This window comes from Phocoena phocoena, chromosome 4, assembly GCF_963924675.1.
Source record: "Phocoena phocoena chromosome 4, mPhoPho1.1, whole genome shotgun sequence".
NCBI lineage: Eukaryota > Metazoa > Chordata > Mammalia > Artiodactyla > Phocoenidae > Phocoena > Phocoena phocoena.
In genome coordinates, this window is record NC_089222.1 from 68,454,232 (window position 1) to 68,473,214 (window position 18,983).

General features: G+C 39.0%; 1 protein-coding gene across 1 annotated transcript; it reads left to right on the plus strand.

Moving 5' to 3' along the window:
• The first annotated feature begins 10,769 nt into the window (after window positions 1–10,769).
• Window positions 10,770–12,210, plus strand: LOC136121995 (craniofacial development protein 1-like). Its single transcript, XM_065875834.1, is given in 3 exon segments — window positions 10,770–10,967; window positions 11,121–11,906; window positions 11,908–12,210. Coding segments are annotated over 3 exon segments (1,287 nt in total).
• The last annotated feature ends 6,773 nt before the right edge of the window (window positions 12,211–18,983 follow it).

Below are 18,983 nucleotides of genomic sequence, written 5' to 3' on the forward strand. Positions count from 1 at the left end.
CGCAATGGTTGAGAATCTGCCTGCCAATGCAGGGGACACGGGTTCGAGCCCTGGTCTGGGAAGTTCCCACATGCCGCGGAGCAACTAGGCCCGTGAGCCATGGCCGCTGAGCCTGCGCGTCTGGAGCCTGTGCTCCGCAAAAAGAGAGGTCGCGATAGTGAGAGGCCTGCGCACCGTGATGAAGAGTGGCCCCCGCTCACCGCAACTAGAGAAAGCCCTCACACAGAAACGAAGACCCAAAACAGCGAAAAATAAATAAATTTATTAAAAAAAAATACAGCTGCTGGAATGCTACTCGGCATGGTGTATTAGTTCAGGTTCTCTGGAGAAACAGACCAATAATACACAAAATATATTTTATAAATACAGATAAAATTATATATATGTGTATTTATGATAGGACTTGGCCTTGATTATGGAGGCTAAGAAGTCCTCCAATCTGCCATCTGCAAGCTGGAGACCCAGAAAACCTGGTAGTATAATTCAGTCCAATGCCAAAGACCAGAAAACTAGGAGTACCAATGTCTGAGGACAGAAGAAGACGGATATCTTAGCTCAGGCAGAAAGCAAATGTACCCTTCTTTTGCCTTTCTGTGCTATTTAGGCCCTAAGTGCTTTGGATGATGCCAACCTGCATTGGTGAGGGAGATCTTCTTTACTCAATTTACTGATTCAAATGCTAATTTCTTCAGAGACACCCTCACAGACACATACATAAATAATGTTTTACAGATATCTGGGCATCTCTTAGCCCAGTCAAGTTAACACATAAAATTAACCATCACAAGTCTGCCTTTTGTCAACTTGGCATCTAAACATATGTTTAATTTTAATTTTATTTTATATTTTTAACGAAGTGTAGTTTACTTAAATATTATATTAATTTCTGGTGTACATAGTTATCCAATGTTTTTTAGATTATACTCCATTTAAAGTTATTATAAAATATTGGCTATATTCTCTGTTCTGCACAATATACTTTATAGTTTATTTATTTTACACATGGTAGTTTGTACCTCCTAATCCCCTGCCCCTAACTTGCCCCTCCCTCTTTCCCTCTACCCACTGGTAACCACTACATTGTTCTCTATATCTGTGAGTCTGTTTCTGTTTTGTTATATTCATTCATATGTTTTATTTATTTTAGATATTACATATAAATGATACAGTATGTATCTTTCTCTATCTGACTCATTTCACTAAGCATAATACCCTCCAGGTCCATCCATGTTATTGAAATTGGCAAAATTTCATTTTTGTGTGTGGGTAATATTCCATTTGTATATATATATTCCATTGTGATATGTGTATATATACCACAACTTCTTTATCCGTTCATCTGTTGATGGACCTTAGGTTGTTTCTATATCTTGGCTATTGCAAATAGTGCTGTTATGAACACATAACATAGTGCTGTTATGAGGTGCTTCGACTTAGTGTTTCTGTTTTCTTGGTGTACATACCCAGAAGTGGAATTGCCGGGTTATATGGTAGCTTTATTTTTAGTTTTACTTTTTTTAATTTTTTTGCGGTATGCAGGCCTCTCACTGTTGTGGCCTCTCCCGTTGCGGAACACAGGCTCCGGACGCGCAGGCTCAGCGGCCATGGCTCACGGGCCCAGCCACTCCACGGCATGTGGGATCTTCCCGGACCGGGTCACGAACCCGTGTCCCCTGCATCGGCAGGCGGGCTCTCAACCACTGCGCCACCAGGGAAGCCCCTTATTTTTAGTTTTTTGAGGAATCTCCATTCTGTTTTCCACAGTGACTGCACCAATATACATTCCCATCAACAGTGTACAAGGGTTTCCTTTTCTTCATATCCTCACCAACATTTGTAATTTGTAGTCTTTCTGATGAGAGTCATTCTGAAAAGTGTGATGTGATGTCTCACTGTGGTTTTGATTTGCATTTCTCTGATGATTAGCAGTGTTGAGCATTTTTTCATGTTCACGTTGACCATCTGTATGTCTTCTTTGGAAAAAATGTCTTTTCAGGTATTTTTTCCCATTTTTAAATTGAGTTGTTTTTTTTTTTTCATATTGAGTTGTATGAGCTGTTTATATATTTTGGATACTAACCGTTTATCAGTTATATCATTTGCAAATATTTTCTCCATTTAGTCGGTTTTCTTTTCATCTTGCTGATGATTTTCTTTGCTATGCAAAAACTTTTAAGTTTAATTAGGTCCCATTTGTTTATTTTTCCTTTTTTTCGTTTGCCTTAGGAACAGATAAAAAAGAATTGCTATGATTTATGTCAAAGAGTGTTCTGCCTATGTTTTCTTCTAGGAGTTTTATGACTTATAGTCTTACATTTAGATCTTTAATCCATTTTGATTTTACTTTTGTATGTGGTGTGAGAAAATATTCTAATTGTATTCTTTTACATGTGGCTGTCCAGATTTCCCAGCACATCTTATTGAAGACACTGTCTTTTCCCACTGTATATTCTTGCCTCCTTTGCCATAGATTAATTGACCATAAGTGCATGTGTTTATTTCTGGGCTCTCTGTTCTGTTCCATTGATCTATGTGTCTATTTTTGTGCCAGTACCATACTGTTTTGATTACCATAGATTTGCAGTATAGTCTGAAATCAGGGCATATGATATCTTCAGCTTTGTTCTTTTTTTCTTAAGATGGCTTTGGCGATTTGGGGTCTTTTGTGGTTCCATATAAATTTTAGGATTATTTGTTCTAGTTCTGTGAAGTGTCATGGATATTTTGATAGGGATTGCATTAAATATGTAGTTTGCTTTGGGTAGTATGGACATTTTATCAGTATTAATTCTTCTAATCCAAGAGCACAGAATATCTTTCCATTTGTATCATCTTCAATTTCCTTCATCACTGTTTTATAGTATTCAGAGTATAGGTCTTTCACCTCCTTGGTTAAGTTTCTTTCTAGTTATTTTATTCTTTTTGATGCAATTTTAAACAGGATTGTTTTATTTCTTCTTTTTCTGGTAGTTCATTGTTAGTATATAGAAAAGCAACAGATTTGCATATATTAATTTTGTATCCCACAATTTTACTGAATTCATTTATTAGTTCTAATAGTTTTTTGGTGGAGACTTTAGGGTTTTCTATACAGAGTATTATGTTATCTGAAAATAGTGACAGTATTACTTCTTCCCTTCCATTTTGGATGCATTTTATTTCTTTTTCTTATCTAATTGCTGTGGCTAGGACTTTCAGTACTATGTTAATGGAAGTGACAAGAATGGGCATCCTTGTCTTGTTCCTGATTTTAGAGGAAAAGCACTCAGCCTTTCACTAACTGTATGATGTTAGCGGTGGATTTGTCATAAATGTCTTTTATTATGTTGAGATATGTTCTCTTTATACCCATTTTGACTAGAGTTTTTGTCATGAATGGATGTAGAATTTTATCAAATGATTTTTTTGCAACTATTGAAATGGTCATATAATTTTTATCCTTCCTTTTGATAACATGGTGTATGACTGATTGATTTGTGGATATTGAACCATCCTTGCATCCCTAATACATCCCACTTGATCATGGTATATGATCTTTTTTATATATTTTTGAATTCTACTTGCTAATTTTTCTGAGGATTTTTACATCTATATTCATTGGAGATATTGGTCTGTAATTTGCTTTTTTTTTGGAGTGTCTTTGTCTGGTTTTGCTATCAGGGTAATGGTAGCTTTGTTGAATGAATTTGCAAGCATTCTGTCCTCTTCAATTTTTTAGAATAGTTTGATGTATTAGCTTTTCCTTATATGTTTGGTAGAATACACCTATGAAGCCATCAGGTTCTGACCTTTTGTTTGCTGAGAGATTTTTTTTTTTTTATTCCAAATTCAATTTCACTACTACTGATCAGTCTGTTCTGATTGTCTACTTCTTCCTGGTTCAGCCTTGGAAGATTGTATGTTTCTAGAAATTTATCCATTTCTTCTAGGTTGTCAAATTTATTGGTATATAACTTTTCATAGTCTCTTATGACTTTATGTGTCTCTTTAATATTGGCTGTTATTTCTACTTTTTCATTTCTTATTCTGTATATTTGCATCTGCTCTCTTTATTTCTTGATGAGCCTGGCTAAAAGTTTACCAATTTTGTTTATCTTTTCAAAAAAACTAGATCTTGGTTTCACTGATCTTTTATATTGCTTCTTTTTGGGTCTGTATTTCACTTATTTTCTCTCTAATCTTTATTACTTCCTTCTTTCTTCCCTCAAGTTGTGCTACCAGCTATGACCTTGGTGGAATGTATGGCTGGAGAGTCTAGAGCCAGAACCAGGTAGGAGCTAGGACTTCTCTTCTGCTTAGTGTCAACACTACCTTATTGGGGGTGGGATTGGGTCCCAAGCTGCTGGAGTAGAAGCCATGAGGATCCGGTCTGAGCTGTTTCTGTTCCCACTAAGTGTGTTTTCTTTCAGCTCCCAGCACCAGCACCCTCACCCCAGAGGTGAGCAGTACTGGAGCAAGACGGGCCGGAGTGGACACCTGGTGTGGGCCAGTGTGTGCATTGCAGTGGTTTCAGCACACCAGTTAGAGTTCCAGACCAATCCTGATCTGCTGCCTTCATGTGCACCAGTAATGGTTGCCCTTGCCCCACTCAGATGCTGTGCTGAGTCCAAACCAGCTTTGTCTCCCTCAACTGCATTCTTTCCTCGGCTGTGGCAGCCTTTACCCTAGTGTGGAGCTGCACTGAGGAGCAAGAGAGGCTGGAGAGGGCTCTAGTCCTGGTCTGGGGTGCACGCTGGGATGGTTGCAGGAAACCAGCTAGAGTCCTGGGCAGTTTTAATCTGCTCTCCCCAGCCTGTTTCTGGAGTAATCAAGTGTGTGTGCACTCCTCATGAGTGGAGTCAAGGCTTCTTACAGTCCACACGTCAGTCCACTGGTTTTCAAACCAGATAAGGGGACTCAGGCTCTGGGTCTCTGACCTATGTGGTTCAAACTGCTCATTCCCCAGGCAGAATCTCTAAGCCTGTGTCATCCCCCTTCTCTTCTGTGTCCCCTATTAGGGGCAGAGGTCCTGACATGATCACTTTTCTTCCCTTCCTACCTGACTCCATGTGGAACTTTCTTACAGCCTTGGATGTGTAAAAGTCTTTCTGATAGTCTCCAGTTTGTTTCAGTGGGAACTGCTCCACATGTGGATGTATTTCTGATGTGTTCGTTGGAGGAGGTTAACTCTGCATCTTCCTACTCTGCCATCTTGGTCTCCTCCCCTATACATATCTTCTTAAACCATAATTAATCTCCAAATAAAGATAATAACAAAGTCATAATACCACCTTACGTGATACAACTATCCTGCATACAACTGAAAATACACTAATCTTTTCTCCAGAGGAGGAAGTAAAATCCTTGAGTGATGTTTACTCTTCTCCAGCTATCCCATAACTTAAATACTATGATTTAAAATTAACAATACTTAAATGCTGATAGAAAGTCAATAAATCTTATGTTATATGGTAAGGAAATATGAATGGAAAGAAAACAAGGCTATTTGCTTAATATATGTATAAATACACACAAGACTTATTGATAACAAATTAGGAGGAAATACTCATGATTGTTATAGTCATTATTTCTGATGCTAGTCACATGGTCATAACTGGTATTTATAAATAACTTCTTCTACTACCCATTCTGTATTTCCTCTGCCTTCAGCAAACACCTCAGCTGGTTATGGTTCTTTATTGGCAGTGTGACCCAAACCTTCATTTCCAAAGGACCTGGTAGTTCTTCCTGGATTATGTTGTTGTGCTTTTCCATTGACCTTAATCACAGGCATGTTAATACTAAGAGATGCCCTAACGGATCTCCCGTATTTCAGACATACTTTTCCTTACCTCCGTTGTGGAGTAGTAGTCCAACTTCTCCTTGATAGTCAGGATCACAGGCAGAATAAATATCTGGCCAAGGAACATCAAGTAGCTGTGACACCAAAACTGCTCACTGCTGGTGGCTGTCAGGCCCACCAGGTCATAAACTTTAGCAGCCCAAGCAGCAATTATTTATAAAAATGGAAGGGTTACATCTTAGATCAGCCTTAAGCAGTTCCAAAGGGCATAAGTGAGCTGGAAAAATAAGTGTCTCAGACTTCCATGTCACCCAGCACAGTCTCAAAACATACCACTCACACAGCTCACAACTATGGTCTCATGGGCTGATTCTTCGTGACCATCTTAGGAGAAGAAGAAAATAACCCAGACTTGGTCCATGGATAGTTCAGCCTGGTGTTTTAGTTTGGGCCCCAAATGGGCTGCTGTTACAGCCCACTCAGAGGAAGCCTTGAAGGACAGTAGTGATGAGAAAATTTGAACAGTAGAGAGGGCTTTGGTCAGTATTATTCATCACCCAATTTTGTTGAGAGACATGTGACTCAAAACAAAGATATACAGGAATGCATAGGCAGTGGTGAATGACTTGGTTAATTGGCTGGAGGCATGCAAGGAACAAAATTGGCAGTTTAGGGACAAGGATGTCTAAGCAAGTAGAATGTGGGTGAACATATGGGAATGGACACAAAATAAGAGGAACTTACCATATGTTAACCAGGTATGGAGGATGACTGGTCCAATAGATTATAAACCAACTTCTATGCTTGCTGAATAGACTCATGAATGGAGTAGCCATGATGACAGAGATGGAGACTACCTCTGGACCGAATAGCATGGGCTCCCTTCTCACTGAAGTTGATCTAGCTAATGCCCCAGCTAAATGTCCATCCTATCCAGAAACAGATTCTAATGCTGAATCCCTGGTATGATACCATACTCTGATGAAACCAAACAGACACTTGATGGTAATTTGATAACACTGTGCCCCTCTTATCCTGACAAGGGCAATAATTTGTCTTGAGCAGAGTGACACATATTCCTAGTACGTGTTTACCTTTTTTCTTTAACAGCAGTATCTCAGTCAGCATAATATGCAAGGGCTCACAGAGTGATCTATAGAATAGGATTCCACATATTGTCTCCTCAGACCAAGAGATCCTTTAATGGCAAAAGAAGCATGATGATGGGAACATGGTAAATAAATCCTCTGATATTACCATATATTGAATCATTTGGAGGCTGCTGACCTGACAGAGCATGGAAATGCCCATTTAGGGCACATCTGCAATATCAGTTTGGAGATGATACCCCTTAATGGAGATACTATCCTTCAGAAAGCAGTACCTCTATCCTAAACCAATGGCCATATATGGTGCTATGTCCCATACTATTCAATGAGTTCAGAAACCAAGTGATGGAGGAAGGTGTGACTTCACTTCACAGTCACTCCAGGGCCCGACTGAGAGAATTTGTGTTTTCCGTTTGCTCAACTTAAGACCTTGTGGGCCTAGAGGTCCTATTTCCCAGAAGAGGGATGCTTTCACTCAAAGACACTGCAAAAGTCTCACTAAACTTAAGACATGGCTGACAGCTGATAACTTAGAATTTTTCAAATTGACCAGCAAACAAAGAAAGGAGTTACCATACTTGTATACACTTGGGTATTTTAACCTGATGACCCTAATGAGATATGGTTGTTGTTACTTAATAGGAGCATGGAGGAATATGCTTGGTACTTAGGTTAACTACAGGATATTTCTTGGTACGTCCATGCCTAACCTAATTATAAATGAACAAATACAGCAATCATTGCCTGGTAAAGGTATGGTAATGATGGTATCAAGCCTCTCAGCGATGAGATTCTGAATCATCTCACCAAACAAGCTACTGAGGCCATCTGAAGTTCTAGGTGAGAATAAGAGGAATTTAGAAGGAGAAGGAGAAGGAGATGATAAGTATCATTTAATAATTTAAAATCAATTGAAGTAAAGAAGGCTGCAATTCACCCTACTAATGCTTCTTTTACAAGTTTTTCCAGAAATTTAGACCAACCCAAGTTCTGAAGAAGCCGAGAACAGATGGGAAGAGCTTAGGCTGGGCTGGTGCACCCATCCCCCAATGGCTGCAGGTCTTGGCTGGTAACTGCTCAAACTGGCATATTTCTCTGGAGGATCGCCCTAGGCTGATTGAAGGTGTTACACCCAAAGATTTCTGAGAAGTTAAACTATCTCCTCTCCCGGGGTCAGACAGTCCCCAGTGACTGTCTAATGCACAGATAAGAAAGTGAAGCCCTTCTTTCTCTGGGCAAGAAAACCTCTAGCTACAATCTGTGTTCTGAAGTGTCCTATGGGATTAGATTGAACGTAAACCTCTCCTGAAATCACATTTTTGCTTAATTTCATCTTTTGCCTTTTCTCACTCTCCTTACTCCCTTATAGATTTCACCTCAGAACTTCCTCAAAGATCACTTGCACAAGACTACCTGTCTTATGCTCTACTTCTAGGTTACCTGATCCAAATCAATTGGGTGAGGCAATAACTGCTTTCCTCAACCTAGGGCCACAATCTCATCTGGAGGTCATTTCCTGTAGCTACACATCTCTTGCCTGGTTTTGGTAAAGGCCCTCTCCCTTTTCCCTTTTAGAATGCCTTGTGGTGGTGTCTTTCTCTTGTTGAGAGTCCTGAGGTCTTTACCATTCCTTTGACCTTGCTCATATCTTTGAAAAGAGTCCCTTCATTTAAATCTTCTCCATTGCCCCATTTGTGTGTGACACTGATCTCCCATCACAGTCCTGACTAATAAAGTAGGGACAAGCAGGGAGTGATCTGATCAGATTAACATTTAGAAAGATCAATTTGGCAGCAGTGTAGAAGAGAGTATAAGAAAGGCAAGTCTAACTGCAGAGAGATTATTTAGTGGGTTATTGTAATAATCTAGAAAATAATTGAAAATGTTTAAGTGTCAATATCCATGGAGATAGCATATTGGGGGTAAATTTGAGAGATAAGTAAGCAGTAAAATTTAAGGATTAAAATATCCTAACATCCTGAGATAAATAAAATTATGTACGATGTCTTATGAATTCATTAAACAATGATTGTGTTACTACTTCAAATACATTTACTCTTACCCTGTAACACTTGTGGTCTTAATGGAGACTCATTCCTATTTTGGTAGTTATTATAAAAGGCAAAACAAAGTAAATGTTATACTAGAGTTATAAGCAAAAGACGTTGAAGGCACAAAATAAGGAATAGCCATCACTCTAAAGTTATAAAGTACAGAATTGCTTAATTTCCTTAACTAAATATATGTCTTCAAAGAAATTGCTGCATTACCCAAACATCTCTGATTAATTTCTTAAAGTCTTCAAAACGCCATACGTGGGTTTTTAGGCATTCACTTCCCAGGGGCAATATTTAATTACCTTAATCATATTCACTGCTACTATTAAAAGAATTACAAAGACATGCCTATTAACTATTATTTAAACTGTCATTAGCATTTGATGAGTTTAATGCGCATATAAATTGCTAACTCTAAATTTTCATATAAGTATAGTGGAGTAATGACTAATGTCTATAATATGTATATAGACTTTATAATTAAACATGCTGGATACTTTATTGCTTATCATATGTAATACATATGTGAAAATATATTAAAATAATATAATATATTAAAATTGTGTATGATTATATAATTTTAGCCCAATTTTTTATTCTGGCAAAGCATTCAGAATTGAATAACTAAATTACCCCTTTCTCCTCCAGACACAAACAAAAATGTGAAAATGCAGAAAATACAGTAAGTCCCCTACATATGGACAAGTTCCATTCCAAGAGGGCATTCATAAGTCCAATTTGTTAGTGGGTCCAACAAATTTAGCCTAGGTACCCAACTAAAACAATTGGCTATATATTACTGTACTATAATAGGTTTCTAATACTTTTCACACAAATAATACATAAAAAAACACACAAAATAATGAAAACACTTTTAATCTTACAGTACAGTACCTTGAAAAGTACAGTAGTACAGCATGACAGCTGGCATACAGGGGCTGGCATCGAGTGAACAGGCAAGAAGAGCTACTGACTGAAGGAGGGAGAGGAGGTGGGAGATGGTAGAACTGAAGGACCGTCAGCAATAGGAGATGGAGGGCAAGCTGCAAATTCACTCACGCCTGACGTTGATGGCACAGGTTCTGGTTCCTTGCTGGATTCTATCTTCCCTCTTGAAAACATGATCCAGTGATATCTGGGTATTAGCTCTTTTTTTCTCATCATAGATGACACAGTAGCACTGGATTGCATTCTGAATGGCCGCTGCAACCTTCATGTACCATTTTATGTTCAGGTCCTGTGCCTCAAAAACTAACAGTGCCTCCTCAGATAAAAACAATCCCCTTGCCATTTCCTGCATTGTGAATCTCTTCAGTTCTTCAGTTACTTCTTCTTCCTCTTGTCTCTCTTCGTCCTTTCTCTGGGCCTCCAATTCCATCAGGCCTTCATTAGTAAGCTCCTCATGTTGCACAGCAAGGAGTTCAGTGAAATCGTCCTCTTGCAGATCTAGCTCCAGTTTCTCACTGAGGGTCACTAAGTTGCTGAAGACCTCTTTGGACTCCTCATCCACCTTCTCAAATCCATGAAAACCGTGAATAAACTGCAAGCAAAGCTTCTTCCAAACTCCGTTCATGGCGATGGCTGTAACCTCATGCCAAGCAAAGTCAATGTTTTTTATGGCTTTGTAGATGTTATAGTCCTTCCAAAATTGTCACAAAGTTGTTCCCAATTCATCACTCACCTTTGACGCCTGACAAGAAATGTGATGTAAATAATATTTCTTGAAAGTTGCTATAACTCCCTGGTCCATAATTTGGATAAGCAACATAGTATTTGGTGGCAGATGCACTACTTTGATGTTGGGATGAAAGTTGTCCGTGAATGGGGGTGGCCTGGAGCACTGTCGAGCAGCAAAAGAATGTTGAACGGGATGTCCTTCTCCAAGCAATATTTCTCCACCTCCTGGATAAAGTGGTGGAAAAACCAGTCCTGGAAAACGGCCTGTGTAACCCAGACTTTGGGGTTACTCTTCCATACAACTGGGAGAGAGCCCTTGGCTATGTCTTGAAGGGCTCTTGGGTTCTCTGAATGATAATCTAAGATGGGGCTTCAGCTTCATATCACTGGAAACATTGCCACCAAACAACAGTTAGCCTATCCTTTGCTGCTTTATAGCCTGGCATCAACTTTTCCTCCTTACTGGTGTAACTTTGGTCTGACATCCTCTTCCAGTACAGTCCTGCCTCATCTACATTAAAAATCTGCTCGGGTAAATACGCGCCTTCATCAATAATTTCTCAGAGCACGCTGCGGGGGCTGCCCCAGCTGCCGCCGACCCTGCCGCATCTCTGTCTATGGTTTCTCCCTAGAGCTTTGCCTTTGGGGGTAGCTGCTGTGGCTCTGTCCGCCCCGTGCCTTAGCGACTTGGAGGAATTCGACTCTGAAGATTTCTCCACCTCGGAGGAGGACGAGGACTACGTGTCATCGGGTGGAGAGTATAGTGAAGATGATGTAAATGATTTAGTGAAGGAACATGAAGTGGATGGTGAAGAGAAGACACAGAAAACCAAAGGGAGAAAAAGAAAGGCTCAGAGCATTCTGGCCAGGAAGAGAAAACAAGGTGGCCTCTCATTAGAAAAGGACAAGAAGGATGCCAGCGAGGAATCTGGAGGAAGTAGTAGTGAGGAGGAAGATGTAGCTGCAGAGCAAGAAAAAGGCATTGAGTCAGAGGATACGAGGAAAAAGAAGGAAGATGAACTATGGGCCAGCTTCCTCAGTGACGTAGGACTAAAATCAAAAGTGCCTCCGTGTACACAAGTTAAAAGAGGAGAGGAGGCTGAAGAGACAAGTTCAAGTAAATTGTTGGTCAAAGCAGAAGAGCTAGAGAAACCTAAAGAAACAGAAAAAGTTAAAATCACCAAGGTGTTTGATTTTGCTGGTGAAGTCAGGGTGACTAAGGAAGTGGATGCTACATCTAAAGAAGCCAAATCCTTCTTCAAGCAAAATGCGAAAGAAAAATCCCCAGGCTAATAATGTCCCTTCAGCTCTACCGTCACTTCCTGCCGGGTCAGGGTTAAAAAGGTCAAGGGGCATGAACAGCCTTTTGGGGAAAATAGGAGCCAAGAAGCAGAAGATGAGCATCCTAGAGAAGGCCGAGCTGGACTGGGAGAGCTTCAAGGAGGAAGAGGGCATTGGTGAAGAACTAGCCATCCACAATCGAGGGAAGGAGGGGTTCATTGAAGGGAAAGCTTTTCTAGACCGAGTGGATCACAGGCAGTTTGAAATCGAGTGAGATCTCAGGCTGAGCAAAATGAAACCCTGATGTGATGAGGAACCTACAGCAGCTTAATCCTGTTTACAACGTGAGCTTTTTGTGCGTCTATGAAATGTTTCCTGTGTTTCCCATTGACTGTTTCCCAGCAAGGTCTTTTTTTCTACATTGAATTTCTGTCTTTGTATCTTGATCTCATGTGATTTCAGTCATTTTACTTTTAATAGTTTGTCTTTAAAAAAATAAAAACGTACAGGTTGGTCCTGGGGGGGGGGAGCGGGAATTTCTCAGAGCATTTCAGGAACTTCCCGGGCAGCTACTGTATCTGCACTTGCTGCCTCACTGCTTACTTTTACATTGGCTCTAGCCCTGAACCGCTGAAACCAGCCATGGCTGGCATTAAAAGATGTGCCCTCTGATTCTTCGCCGCGTTTCTTCTTCAAGTCTTCATAAAGGCTTTAAACTTTCTCTTGAATCAGCATTAAGCTGAGCAGGACTCAGCGCTGATGTTGATCCTGCATCCGCACACTGAGAAGATTCTCTATCCCTTCCATCACTTTTCCACGCTTCTTCGATATTATCATTGACATCATCGGCACAGCAGACTTCACATGTTCCATGATCTTTTCCTTGTTCTTTAGAATTGTACTGATGGTTGAACGATTCATGTTATAAGAGTGAGTGACGTTTATTGTTTTTTCACCTCGCTCCACTATCTCAATTATTTTCACTTTTGTTTCCATCGTTATCACTTGGCGCTTCTTAGCAGTACCACCTACATCACCACTGCTTTTACGCTTGTTTCCGAACATCCTGGGCTTGAAATAAAGATACTGTACTCTATACAGTACTGTACAGTAAAGTACACAAAAGCACAAACACCTGTGGAGGATGCACGCATGTGACAATATATGCCAGACACGTGAACTAACTTATGTGATTGGACATGAGAACGCATGTTCGCATCTTTGAAATTTTGCAACTTGAAGGTTTGTATGTAGGGGACTTACTGTATGTAAAGATTTCAGAGGACAGTGTGGCCAGAGTATAGGGTATATGAGGATAAATATTTGGAAAAAGTGTTGTGAAAGTAGGCTGAGACCAAGCTATAAAAAGTCTTCTTGTCCATGTTAAGAATTTGGTTGGGATTTAATAACTGATTAGATATTGGCAGAGGAGGGTCAAGTAACTACGAGTTTTCCAGATTGGTTGATTGAGTAGATATAAGTCTATCTACCCAGAAGTATAAGTAGAGTGAATAGGAAGACTGGGCTTTTACTCAGAGAAAAATATAGGAAAAATAGGCAGAATTCCAGGATAGAGGAAGAGATAACACTGGAATTTGTGGATTTAGGGTGTAAAGGAATCTGACTAAAGACACTTCCTCCATGCCCTGGTACACACAGTGCTGCTCTGTTATCTGTGTTAAACTGCACTGTTAGTTCCTACTTCTTGTTGTCTTATCAATCCGATGACATCCAGGGAGATAGACAGTTGGCGAGAGCTATTAGGGGCAGATAGGCAGGCAGGATTTGGGCTTGGAAGGATACTATTAGATAACAGGTCTTTCATAAATTCTCTGCTCCTTCTGCGGTATATCTCAATTTAGGGAATTTCTCTTCTCTTCCTCCCCGGATCCCACACTTGTTGCACTTCAGGAATTTAATTTATCCTCCCTTAGTTACACATCCTCTGACTGCACTTAAGGAATTTGAGTTACTTCCTATCAGTTTTGAATCACCCTATTTGGCAATCTTGGAGTCACTTGGACATATTCTCATCTCATCACTATTATTTCCATCCTCTGTAAACAAGTCTAGTGTTTTCCCCAGGTTCATTCCTTCAGTTGCATTATCTCTTATTCATTTATTTTTTAAAGGTCCCAGATCCATCTCTCTTAGTATAAGCAGCAAAATGCTACGGAAGAACTCTTTGGAGAGGAAAAGGAATACTGGTTCTAGTTTTGCCATTGATGGCTATTCAGCTTTAGGCAAATGCTTTACCTCATTCAGCTTCTGGATCATAAAATACAGGAAGGCGCTAAAATAAACGTGCTTCGGAGACTTCCTATCCACAAAATTGTACGACTCGCAGTTTGTCCTAGGTGGCCTGAGAGTCTACCCATCTGTTCTCCTTTTATGGGCTATGATTGTATCTTTATTATTATATTTATGGCATTATAATTAAATAATCTTATTCATTTGTTTAAGTAATATATATTTATTGAATTACTGCTGACTATATGCCAGGTACTGACAAGCACAAAGAAGAGAACAGTTGTGGTCAGTCCTTTTAGAGTTTACAGGGTAGCCAGGAATGTGATATGATGATAGATGACTTGATGAAAGTAGCAGAAGATAAAAGTACAGAGTATTAAGGGATTCAAGAGAGATCTCTCCTACTCAGGAAAGCCTCCCTTAAAGGACTTTATGCAGAGTCCTAAAGGAGGAGAAAGGAAAGGGAAGAATGCTCCAGACAGAGGGAATAGCATGTTAGAATGCTTGGAGATGGGAGAGCACAAGGGTTTCAAAGAAGGTCAGTATAGTTGGAGAAGAACGAATGAAGGAGAAAGAAGTATACAGAAGCGGTCGTGTGGTCAGATTTTGTTCAGGGCATTTTGAGCTGTCTTAAGGTTTTAGATTCTATCCTGTGGGCAATAGAAAGCCACTGAAAAGTTTAAAGCAGGAATGTGCCCTAATCATATTTACATTTTGAGTTTCAATCTGGATTCATACTGATAATGAAAATAAAATAATAACTAATTTTTATTGCATGCTTACTGTAGGCATGGCTATAAATTCTTTACAGAAATTGTCCTACTTAATCCTCACAGTAACTGTATTAGTTTCCTAGGGCTGCTGTAACAAATTGCAGCAAACTGAGTGACTTAGAGTAAGAGAATTTTTTCACAGTTCTGGAGGCCGGAAGTCTGAAATCAAGATGTCTCCTAGGTCATGCTCTCTCTGAAGGCTCTGGGGGAGAATCCTTCCTGGTTTCTTCCTATCTTCTAGTGGTTGCCAGCAATCCTTGGCATTCCTTGACTTATAGATTTATCATTCCAATCTCTGCCTTCATCTTTACATGGCATTCTTCCCTATGTCTCACATTTTCTTCCCTCTGTCTCTGTCTCTGTGTCCAAATTTCCCTCTTCTTATAAGGATACCAGTCATTGGATCAGGGCCCATCCTAGTGCAGTATGACTCCATTTTAACTTGACTACATCTGCAAAGACTCTATTTCCAAATGATTACATTCTGAGGTTATGTGTAAACATGACTTAGGGGGGACACAAACCTACCATAATAACATTAAGAGGTTAACCCAGGTGGAGATGTGAGGAAACATAGGCGCAAATGACTGGCATTTATAGAGGTTAGATTAATTAATGGAACCTTTTATTATTGTTTTTGTTATAAATATTACTTCTTAGTTGTTTTTTTTTTTTTTTAAGTGAAAAACATGCATTAGCAGGTCTGGGCTGAGGACTCTCTGTTGCTAGGGAGAAATAGGTATAAAATAAGTGGAAATGAAATAATAATCAAGAAACACACTGTATACACAATTAATGCAAATATAAGAAGTCAAATAAATCACAAAGATGTAAGATTATTTCACCTGTTAGCCATCTAAAGCGAAAGGTGATATTTGATCCCAGGGTGAAGTAACCTGGCCTTGGTGTTATAGAGACACTGGGGACTGATTTTTCTTTTGATGATGGAAAAATTCAAGAGCATTCAGGTTAAACCAGGCCATCATTTCCCACGGATAAATCAGAATGTCAGAGAGAGGTCTAGCAAGTGTAGCAAAATGTTTTTTCCTGGCTTGAATTATCCCAGTAATTATATACATTCTACATTTTGCTTAGGTTGAGGGCACACAGGTAATTAATGGTCTTAACTTGATAGTGATTACAATTTGGATCATGCTTTACTCAACATTATTTGACTGAAACTGGAGGGCAACTGAAGGTGGTTTTTTTGTTTGTTTGTTTTTAAGGAAAATAACTTAATGAAACTTAAAAGGGGAAGGGAGTTCAGGATTGCTTCTTTCTAATGTCAAACATAATTAAAAATTTTTAAAGAATAAGGAAGGATTACTGAGGGAATTAGTTTTCTTTTTCAAAACACGGTGCCTAGCACATAAATTTTCAATAAGTATGTTGTAATTAATTGTACTGGAATATTTCAGAAACAGAATACAGCATTGGAATCATCTTTATGTAGAAGGACATCTAAATAGGAGGATGAAAGTAGAAGGATGAACAAGATGATCATTCAAGATCATTTCCAGCTTTAGGAATATTTATAACACTATTTTAGAATGTTTAATCCAACTGTAAATTCCACTTTCTCTAGTAAAGTGCTGTTTGAATTACTTATTTCAGACAGAGCTAATCAGGTTAACTTCTAATCATGTAATTAGAAATCAAATTAGCTATGGCTGGGAAAAGTTGAACAAAAAATCTCTGAATTTGTTTTTTTTTTTTTTTGTTTTGGGGGTCTTATTAGTATAAGTCAAAGCTACAATTCTGGGACATGAAAAAGACCTTGAAATGTTGTTGTTGCCTCAGAAGAGTTTGGGACTGCCAGTGAGCATCTCTTAGAGTTTATCAGGGTTCTGTTGCTTTCCTCATATTAACTCCTCCAGGCAATGAGTAGATCATTGGTTTTAAGCAGTTACAATAGTGCTAAATTATTTCATATTTTACTCTCCTCTTTTTTCTGTCCTCCATTCTGCCTTTCGGAATTAGGTGTCACACAGACCTGAATGTGATAACATCTCAGTAAGTAGAAGTTGTGTGTCCTTGGGAAAGGACCTTGATCCCAACTTAATCTTAATTTCCTCCCCAATTCCTAATAAACTACTAAGCGCATAGTAAATACTCAATAATATTTGTTGAATAAATGATTTTGTGAAATGGAATTGACAGCGTATTTACCCCCAATAATTATTATGAGTAGTAAGACAAAGTCACTGAGACTGCCACACACTTGTCAATCCTGTATGCTGTTAATTATTATATTATTAACTGTATTAACGATAGGACTGTGCTACCTTCATTCACAGTTCAGTTTGAATGACCTAGTGTGAATAATCTACTCCAATAACCTCTTAACCTCTCCCTGTTTTCTGTCTCTTCTCTTTAACCCTTACTTTCCACAATAATACCAAAAGTTATTTATTTAAATATAAATTGTATTATGACAAGTCCATGACCTGGAGCCTCTAACAGCTCCCATTTTTTTTTATGGAAATGGCTTTCAAACTCCTAACAGTAAGAAAACCAAAAACAACAGAAAACTAAAGCTCATAATTAAATATGTATATTTAATTATTTATTTATTATATCCATGGACCACTAAGTTGTCATACTACTTACATTATAAAACCTAAAAATAAACCTTAAAAAAGTTGTGATCATGATTAAAAGGTTTTGCTGATCATGGTGGCTCTATTTTAATATTCAAGCCACCATATACACTTAGGATAAAGTCCATATTAATAATCAAGGTATCAGATTGTCCTCTTGATACACACACACATATATATATATATATATATATATATTTTTTTTTTTTTTTTTCTGACCTTGCTAGACCTGCTTGAAATTAGTTTTGTTCATAAAGTTGCTGACAGAGAGCTGGTTCTAGTATTAAAAGTGACAACCCTGCCCTTCTCATGGAGTTGGCCTCTTTGTACATGATTAGTCTCACCTTTAATTCATGGTTTCTATCTTCATTTCCTATGGTTGCTGTAAATATTACCACAAACTTGGTGGCTTAAAAGAACAAGAATGTATTCTCTTACAACTATGGAGGCCAGATGTTTGAAATTAGTTTCACTGGGCTGAAAACAAGGTGTTGGCAGGGCTGCATTCCCTCTGCAGGCATCCTCCAGAGGACTATCCTTCCGTTGCCTCTTCCGGCTTCTGGTGGCTGCAGGGATCACTTGGTCTGTGACCACATCACTCCAATTTCTGCCTCCATAGTTACATTGCCTTCTCTTCTGTGTCTATCAAATTTCCCTCTATCTCTCTTTTATTAGGATGCGTGTGATTGCATTTAGGGCCTGGATAATCTACCCATCTTAAGATCCTTAATTTAATCACAGCTGCAAAGTCCCTTTTTGTAATATAAGGTAACATTCACAGGTTTCAGGGATTGGGACATAGATATCTTGGGTAAGGGAGCATTATTCAATCTACCACAGTTTCTCTGCAGATATGTTTAATAAACCTGGGTAGGCAGAATTCTGCAATGGCTCTCAAAATTCCCACTCCCTGGTGTGTATGTCTTGTATGAGTCCCTCCCCTTCAGTGTGGGTGGTGCTGTGATAGGATGGATTTTATTCCTTTCATTATGTTATGTTATATGGCAAAGTGGATTTTGAAGATGAGATTCAGGTCCCAAATCAGTTTATTTTGAGTTAATCAAAAGGAAGACTATCTGGGTGTCTCCAACTTAATCAGGCAGAAGCCCTTAAAAAGGAAGAAATTTGAAACATGAGAGAGATTTTTCTCTTGCTGGTCTTGGAAAAGGTGGAAGCCATTATGAGTTCTACAGCCAAAAGGAAGTAAATTCTGCCAACAACTTGAATGAGTTTGGAAGAGGATGGAAAGTCTCAGGTAGGATGGAAGCTCCAGTCACCACTTTGATTGCAAACATATGAGACCTGAGCAAAGAATCCAGCTGAACCCTGCCAGATTCCTGACCAATGAAAACTGAGATAATAAATGGGTGTTATATTAAGCCACTTAATTTGTGGTACATTGTTAGTCAGAAACAGAAAATAGTAGTAGAATAGCAGTACAAGGCCACTTAGCC